This window comes from Ctenocephalides felis, unplaced genomic scaffold (genome assembly GCF_003426905.1).
Source record: "Ctenocephalides felis isolate EL2017-DRISC unplaced genomic scaffold, ASM342690v1 CF-g0.4_SCAFFOLD_03570, whole genome shotgun sequence".
Lineage (NCBI taxonomy): Eukaryota > Metazoa > Arthropoda > Insecta > Siphonaptera > Pulicidae > Ctenocephalides > Ctenocephalides felis.
Window position 1 is genome coordinate 21,286,996 of NW_020539724.1, and position 8,859 is coordinate 21,295,854.

Consider the following 8,859-nt stretch of genomic DNA (forward strand, 5'->3'; position numbering starts at 1 on the left):
AATTTTGCTTTTTATTCTAGGTCCTAGTCGGCCACACAGACGGCGTCACATGTCTCTCCTATACCATAACTCCAGATACGACTTCATCTACCAATTCAACCTCAGTAGCCTCAAAACCTTTAACTACAAACCTAAAATCCAAATATAATCGGTTAATAACCGGGTCCTTAGACTGCAATCTTATTTTATGGGATGTCGAAACTGGAAGTGAATTATTTCTGCTCGGCGGTCATCTTGCTCCAGTTAGACGAGTTGATGTCAGCGGAGACGGAAGCACTTGTGTTAGCGGTAAGGATAAAAATATAATATTAGTCGTACATTGAATATATTTTGGTTATAAATTACAAAATCTATGTTTATCATTTCTAGCTTCTGATGATGGTACCATAATTGTTTGGGAACTGAAGCGCGGTTTGGCTTTGACCTCTTTACACCTCCATTGCACAAGCATTTTAAACATGTGCGTCGCAAACGACTGCAATAGAATTATTGCCAGGCTTTCTTTAGGTGAGTCTAAAATAATAATGAAGATCAGTATTATAGTTAAACTTTGAAAAACAAGAAATTATTCGTTTGCATGGTTTCTATATCCATGAATTTTTAAAATAAAATTATGTATTTTTTCCACACCAGATAACAGCATATCATCGTCATATGAACAAAGTGCAGGAATTGAATTCTCGACACCAGCAGCAGGTAGAATATCAGTTATCTGTTTGCATAACACGCCTGCAGTATTCAGGAAGATAGAGGAAAACATTTTCCTACTTGGAGCAGGTGCAGGATCAGACGACGGCGGAGGTGCCAGCAATGCCGAAAGCGAAGATTCTGTTTCTGGTGAATTTATGAATTAGAATATATTTAATATAGTCAAAAGTAATTAATACTTTTTAACTCTTCGAGAATTTATCTTTTTGACGAAAATATTTTCGAATATAATACCGATCCCAGTAAACACCGAGCGGCGTTAGCAATCTAAATTCCACATAGATTCCACATGGGTGTCACACGCTTGTGGTTTTCAGATTGCTACCGCCGCTCAAATTACACGGTGTTTACTGTGATGTTTAAAAAGCTTCTTTTTAATTTGGTAATTCAGTATAAACAGTGTCAAAACATATTTTTAAAATATGACTACATAAAAATACATTAAAGAAATGATTATTTATCACTATTTTTTTATTATTTGTAGACAAATTGACCGGTCCTGGACTTACCTTCAACAAATTAAAGTCCTATGGAGCAGGACTAGGCATTCACCACGGCGGAAGCGGCACTGGACTGAGTAAGCGGAAACCAGCGCCTCCACTACGAAAATTGTTAAAGAAAGAAGTATCACTGGATACTTATTCCTGGCAGAAAAAGTATGGTCATCTTACTGCTAGCAGCACCATCATGGCACAGGTTAATATCAAAACTAAATGATATGTATACGAAACATATTCTATTATGAATAGTTCTACACAAGAAATTTTATTGCTTTATTTTAATATTAGCCAAAATTCAAAATTCAAAGTTAGACATTTTTTTAAGTTTTATCTGTTTTTCCCAGTTTTTTCCAAGTACCAGGACCATTTTATATATGATTAATTTTCTATTTATAGGTGGACGAGAAGTTAAAAAGACGTTTCTCAGTATCTGCATCTATGGAAGAAATATCAAAATTGGCCGAAAACAATTCCGGTTCGAATTTGGATCATGAGGGCGGAAATGGCAAGGGAAAAGGGTAATAAAATTTGTCAAATTGTTAGATATTTCTGATTGATTATCATTAATCAATATATATTCTTTTTTGCATAGAAGTAAAAAGAAAGACGCTCTGCGTAAGTCTCAGCAACATTTTGATCAACTGGAACAACTCTGGAGCAAAGTACCCACTGCACCGTCCAGTGGCAGCAGGTGGAACCGAAATTATGTGAGTTGACCTTATAATTTAATTACTATATCCAAATTTAATTTAAAATGTATTGTTTTCTTGATTAAAATGTTTTTTTTTTCACATTTTAGTTAACGAAACAGAGCTCTTTGGCAGAAGACCGAATAGACTCATCAGATGAGGAAACAGATGGATAAATTTTAATATTAGGATATAAACCAAAATATTACATACCAGTCCATGCGTAAGTAATTTATAAGTAATAAGGTAAGTGTTAACATGTGGATAAGTGCATTTTTTTAAAACAGTTTTAAGATAGTTACTTTTTTAGAAATAAAATGACTTGATACAGACACACACGACGTATTATAATTTATAAATTATATATGATTTCTAAACTTCTAATCTAAATGTTTCTGCTTTTTTTCGAAAGGTTTTAAAAAAAAATTAACTATTATATTCAACGTTTTTGGGATATGGTAAATGCCCTTCTTCTGAAACTTAATGACTAACTATTTTCCAATTCAAAGAATTAACAAACTTTGAAACGAAACAAAAACTAAAAGTTATGTTTGAAAATACGTAGATAAAATACACCTTCACTCTTTCGAGTATAGTTTAACATTTTTTAAACTTACAAATATAAAATATATCAATGTTTTATAATTTTGTACCTATTGAATCATAATATTTATACCATAAATAAAAATGAATTGAGCGAAAACAGTTTTTACTAAAAATCTATAAAATATGAAAATATTTTCATCAAAACATAATAAATGTAATTTTACTTGAGCATTTAAACGCCCATTTTATACAAATGTGAAGCATTTTTAATGGATTTGTATTTTTAAACTTTCTTACTATAGAAGGAAATAAGGAAATACAATTTATAACATATGCACTTTCCACATGTTACATATATGCCGATAATATATTAATGTATAAGTATATAAAAATTAAGATATGATAATATAATGCCCCTAACTCTCGACAATCTATTTGCACACAATATATATTTATTACACTTAAGTATAAAGCAATTAAATGTTTCCTTATTGTGTACTTCTCGATCTACGAAAACATTAATGCTTGTGTTATATAATATATATATGTATATATATATATATATATATATATATATATATATATATATATATTATAGTACGTCTGTTCCTATCCCAAACCTCAAGAAAAATATTTATATAGACCCTATACATATCAAAAATATATTTAACTAAATTAAATTATATTATATTAAAATATATTAAATATTTATATATTATTATTTAAGCCGATTTATCATATGTATAGAATTATGCCAGTTATTGTCCAGATTGGACTAATTTAATAAATATTTAAGTCATAAAAGTTAAACGTTGTTATGACAGTTTCAAATTTATACTCTTTATCATTTGATTCTGTATAATTCTAGAAAATGTAAGCCAAATGTTTTCTTTGTGATATATTTTATATTGTTTGTTTGATTTTAATATACATATATTAAACGGCAGTTAGAAAATGATATTATATGTGTCAAATTTCCAAATATTATAGTACTTACACCGTGCATGTAAAGGATGACCCAGAACTCAACATCAAGCTGAAACAGGGTCATAGTATTGTCTGTAACTGTCCTGAAAAAAAAATTTCAGGACATTTAGAGTCAATACTATCACCCCGTTTCGACTTGATGTTAATTTCTGTGTCATGCTATATACATGCATTTGTACATTAGATATAAACACTCCTAATTCTAAAAAAATGAACCATGCTCTGACTATCATTAGTATTAATAAGATATATATGTGTATATAAACCATAATAATGATTGCACATATATATGTAAATGTAAGTAGTGAGCAATAAAAATGTATGTTAATAAAATGAAACAATCTACTTAATCTAATAATCTTCTAAATGCAGGAATAAGAACATTAGAATCATATTTGCTGAATGAAAATGTCTCAAGTACTCTAATTTTTGTTTCTTCTAGTATTTTTGGATATTTACAAAATTTGGTAAGTACTTTTAACAGTTGGTTACTAGTATTATATAGACATTCTTTAGGATAAATTTCAGGATAGACCAAACTATTTGGTGCAATTGGTAGGCACCCACAATATGTTCCCTCTATCCTAAAAATATAATAATTGTTAAATTTATGTTTTCAATATTTGAATTATAGAGAAAAAATTGAAGATTTTAATTTACATTGCTACTCCAAAGAATTCATGTTTTGCTGTAGATACTATTATATCAGCATTTAATAAAACTTCATAATACTTTTCTTTACTTTCTGCATAACCAAAATTTATTATATTATCTACTAATATCTCTTTGGCTTTATTAAATATTTCAGGTACATCCGTTGTATGCTCTCCAAGCACCGATAATCTGAACTGTATATTATTTTCCTTCATTTTCATCATAGTTTCTAAAAACAATTCTGGATTTTTATCATGCTCCCATCTATGAGGCCAAACTATATGAATTGGTAAGTTTTGCTCTTTTGAAACTCTTAATTTTGGAATTGAATCAAAGACTACAGGAAATATAACACAGAACACTTAGGAATAATTTGTTCTTCTAGTCCTTGAAACTTAATTCCAGGTTGCATCTTTAAATGTTTTTGAATGTTTGATAAAAATGAGTTTTTGTTGTATTCAGAGTTGAAAATGACCTTATCGGCAGTCAAACTAAAATCAATAGAATAAAAGATATAAAAATAGGTGGAAATTACATATGTTTAATTAATATATACAAGGTCATATATATATATATATATATATATATATATATATATATATATAATATTTTTACCAAGATATTATTTGATTATATCCATATTGAAAATCCCGTTCTTTTTATACTCGACTGGATAAATAAGTTGATTTTCATGAAAATAAATATTTTTTTTACATGTGTGTAAATGGGGGCATAAACCTATGAGCTCCGTAAGATTTAAAACAGAACTGCACAATAAAGTTTTGTAAGAAACATTTTTGGAATTATTTGCGAAAAATATAAAGCACTCGTTCTTGCTCTCCAATGCCATTTTTTAGCCGGCAAAGTTAATAACAAGTAATCAGTTTCATTAAAATCTGTAACAAACTTTAGATTAGAACTTTAGAAACGATTCAGTTTCGGCTTTTATAAAACCTTTCAAAAGTGCATCAAGTAACTGTTTATGAGATCCTCCATAAAATGGTTCTATAATGAGATATTTTTGACTTGACATTTGGTTTGTTGAAACTTATCATTAATTAAATCATAATTAACTTTATTTATTTAAATCATAACAAATAAAATCATAATTTTAATATTGTCTAGGATTATTAATTGTTGTGGATAAAAAAAGAAACAATTTTATAGGTTATGTACACCAACTGTCAAACGTGACAACTTCTTTGAGGTTATGTTATCTTCATTAATAAAGTCGTAAAGTGATGTAATTGTATTTAGTTATTTATTAATTATTATCAATAAGTAAAAGTCATCTGCCAAAGAAATCATTGATTTAGCAATAATACAAGTAAGTGTTTTTATATAATATAGATACATCATTAATTATAAGGGCAGAAGTATAACTAAATCTTATTGCAGTGTGGATTTTATTTAAAAAATCTGTTATATTAAAATATAACCAGTTTTCATTATGATTTAACACTTTAACGACTTAAAAGTACTAAGAAGTTCTATTAAAATATTAGTTACACATAAATAACCCAATGCAATTTTAACTACAAAATAGTAAAGGCTTCATAAACATGCTTCATTCATTCGCTGCAACTATTTACGAATTACAAGTTTGACTCAATTCAATTTATAGAATTTTATTGGATTTGCTTTTTCTTTAATATCACTTTCTTCTTTTATGCCAAATATAAAAGCATTTAAAAAACAGTAGTTATTCTAGTAGTTTACTTCTATCTTACTATAAACGATAAGTAAAATAATATACTAAACTTATCTGAAAAAAGGCCTATAAATCTTCTTCATATATTAAGATATGACATATCAGCATGATGTTAATGTGATAAATGTATCTCTTTGAAACTTATTTTTTCACTAATTCAAAAAAAGTGACTTAATTCCTATTTTTGTGCCTAAAAATGTCTTTATTTGTAGATTTATTAATTATATAAGAAATAGCAAAACAAAATAACAAAAGTATATTAGATGTCCTCAAAATTTGTCTAAAATTGTATTAAATTGAACTATTAAATGATATCATAAAGAACTTTGACTTGAGCCCCCTTTTTAGTGATTGGTGTTTTTGAGAATGTAAACTAGCAAGATAGAATAAATTGTCATTCTGGAATCGCTTAAAATTCCATATAAATATTTGACTGAACTTAAAAGAAATATTGAATTTACACAAGTTGAAAAAAAAAAGCTCTTAGAAGGGTCAGTAACATTTAATTAGAAAAATCTTACTGAAGGTTTAAGTAAGGCTTATAAGAATTAGAACCTCCTTAGGAATATTGATAGTCCTATGAAGTGAATCATTATCTTTAAAAATTAAAGGAGCTTTTAAAAACGGTCAAGAATAAAATTACAAAGTTTTTCAACCATTTCTTAAGACTTGAGCTAATTAATTAAATTGTTAATTTATTTTGTCACCTAGGAACATATTCCTTATAATCCCATAAAAATTATCATTTTGTATTAATGATTTCTATGTACAAGTCTTATTTTTTTAAAAGAGTATTTACTTTTACTGTATTTGCAAAAAATCAGTACTTAAATCTTTACTTTTAAATGTTTCTAAGTTTTTGATTCATTTTTTTTTAAATATAAAATAGTTTTTAAATTAGTAGCTATATTAATTACTAATAAGTATTTATGTATGTCTAATTGAAAATCTACTAAAACTATTTTACTTGATATAATAATTCTTATAATAAAAATATATAAAACAAAATACATATAATAAAATGTTTAAAATTTTATAAAATTTAATATCCCACTATGTTCATTTATCTATTATCCATTTCAGGATGTCATTCCCCAATAAAGAAGATAGAAAAAAATGTTGGGATTCTAGAGACCAGTATTGGGAGTGTCTCGATACAAATGAGAATAAATCCAAGCAAAACACTGAAGAAGTGCAAGCTTGTAAAGCATTTAGAAAACTGTTTGAAAGTAATTGTCCCGCACAGTGGGTTACACATTTTGATAGAAAACGATCGTACTTGCAATTTAAGCAAAGGATAGAAAAAGAAGGATATGAACCTTTAGATAATAAGTAACATATATATTTATATCAGTAGTTAAGTAAAATGTATTTGAAATAATTTCTTATTACACAAAGTTGCAAAAGTGAATGTGTATCCATTCAAACTATTTTTTTTTTGTAAATTTTTTGACAACACAGAGAACATTCTTTGCTTGATTCCAGAACGTTTTAAGACTTTTCATGCTTAAAACTATAAACTCAATTAAATTATTTGTATCAATATATAATATTCTTTATCAAAGCACTATCCAATGTAATAAATCACAAACTATTACAATTATGTGAATTATATTTGCTATTCTTACAAGTTACATTATATATTTTTCATTATTCTTCTGATGTCATACTTTCAGAAGATAATTTAGTTGTGCATTCAATAATTTTTCTTGTAGGCTCATTAAGATCATCAACTTGAATACTAACTATATGTCTTCCAGGAACCATAATAAGTCCTAAAACTCTTTCTTCACTTGGATCAGAGTGTTCACTGAGATATTCTGAACACGATGCTAGAATATATTGCCATCACGATCTGTACATGCAAAAGTACCATAAAGCACTCGACCATCAGTCATTTTAATACGAAAACTTTTGTTCAGCCACTGCCGAGTTGAACTCGGCCTTTTGAATCTTTATTTCCCTAAGAAAAAAAATTAAATTAAACTATGGTATGTTTATAATGCATGAATTTTATTACATAGATATATTTTTAAAGCATTTTCATAGCATTAGAAATTTTTAATTGGAATTATTGCACATATTAAAAAAGAATTGAGTATTTTCTAAAAATGTTTTATGATACAACATTTGTAATGGGTTCATAGATTAAATTGATAGATTAGTTTATGGATGTCTAATATAAAGTGTTGTAAAACGCAAGTAGGTATTTTATTGAGCAAAGACCATGTATGTACAAGAGATAGGATTCATTTATTCTGAGAGTAAATAACCATGATAAGCAATAGGTAAAATAACAGAGTGAGCTTATGTGAGAATAGGCATATAAATCTTTTTATGTCTATTAAAAGTTTTATGTTAGGATGTTGATTAGACTTAATTGTACATCTTTGAAACTATTATTAGACATAAATATCACATCTATTATTATGTATTTGAATAATGAATTGTTATACAACCTACCATGAAGTAAGAACTTATAATCTTATATAATTGATTCATATCTCCTTTATGAGATAAAGAAAAATTTTTGATAGAGAGTTAAAATTTATGGAAAACAACAAAATAATGGTACATATTTTATATCTTCATTATTCAAATTTTAAATTATAACCTCAAATAAAAATCAATTACTTTTTCATTGTCTGCTAATGCTATATTGTCATTCATGATATATTATTATCTAACTTTTAATTTCAATTCCTTAATGTTTCATGTGCCTTTAGTCCTTTGTTTCTTCAGCAAAAACTTTTTCTTGTGAAATCCTAAAATGTATTTTGTGTGTTTTGCTACAGTTGTCGCAAAATAATATTAACTAAATTTATTAAAAATACAATGAAACCTAGACAATGTAATAAATATGTCTATGAATATAAATATGGCTATGAAATATTCATTTAAATGCGAATTGTTTCACATTTGACGTACAGATCTTAAATTGTCATTTTAATATTTATATTTTATAGTGGGGGTGCACACAAAATTCTTTCAACTGCAACTTCACTTCTTACATTTTCAAACAACTGTCAAATTATTTGAAAATTGGATTAATTTAAATAATTGA

The 8,859-nt window shown here is 27.0% G+C and overlaps 4 protein-coding genes across 4 annotated transcripts in view; 2 read left to right on the forward strand and 2 right to left on the reverse strand.

The window, feature by feature from the left end:
* Positions 1-2,210, forward strand: part of LOC113383572 — a 29,045-nt gene extending 26,835 nt beyond the window's left edge. Inside the window, exons 26-32 of the mRNA XM_026621829.1 lie at positions 21-288; positions 370-507; positions 634-837; positions 1,193-1,404; positions 1,605-1,726; positions 1,801-1,915; positions 2,008-2,210. Of these exons, the coding sequence (XP_026477614.1) occupies positions 21-288; positions 370-507; positions 634-837; positions 1,193-1,404; positions 1,605-1,726; positions 1,801-1,915; positions 2,008-2,073 (1,125 nt within the window). The 3' untranslated portion in view covers positions 2,074-2,210. The remainder of the gene's footprint in view (positions 1-20; positions 289-369; positions 508-633; positions 838-1,192; positions 1,405-1,604; positions 1,727-1,800; positions 1,916-2,007) is intronic.
* A 1,566-nt stretch (positions 2,211-3,776) lies between these two features.
* LOC113383573 (glycosyltransferase-like domain-containing protein 1) lies at positions 3,777-5,117 on the reverse strand. The gene is given in 7 exon segments (XM_026621830.1): positions 3,777-4,014; positions 4,091-4,430; positions 4,433-4,575; positions 4,700-4,745; positions 4,748-4,879; positions 4,882-4,980; positions 5,039-5,117. Coding segments are annotated over 7 exon segments (1,077 nt in total).
* Positions 5,118-5,296: 179 nt separating this feature from the next.
* Positions 5,297-7,604, forward strand: LOC113383244 (cytochrome c oxidase assembly factor 6 homolog). Its single transcript, XM_026621492.1, has 3 exons — positions 5,297-5,411; positions 6,879-7,127; positions 7,556-7,604. Exons 2-3 carry the CDS (start codon positions 6,880-6,882, stop codon positions 7,572-7,574), a joined length of 267 nt encoding a protein of 88 aa, XP_026477277.1. The 5' UTR covers positions 5,297-5,411; position 6,879; the 3' UTR covers positions 7,575-7,604.
* LOC113383245 (N-alpha-acetyltransferase 38, NatC auxiliary subunit-like) lies at positions 7,419-7,714 on the reverse strand. Its single transcript, XM_026621493.1, is given in 2 exon segments — positions 7,419-7,636; positions 7,639-7,714. Coding segments are annotated over 2 exon segments (246 nt in total). The 5' UTR covers positions 7,694-7,714; the 3' UTR covers positions 7,419-7,445.
* Positions 7,715-8,859: the final 1,145 nt, after the last annotated feature.

Excerpts from the sequence above, each read along its gene's own strand:
- LOC113383244 (XM_026621492.1), top strand. The coding sequence starts at position 6,880 with ATGTCATTCCCCAATAAAGAAGATAGAAAAAAATGTTGGGATTCTAGA.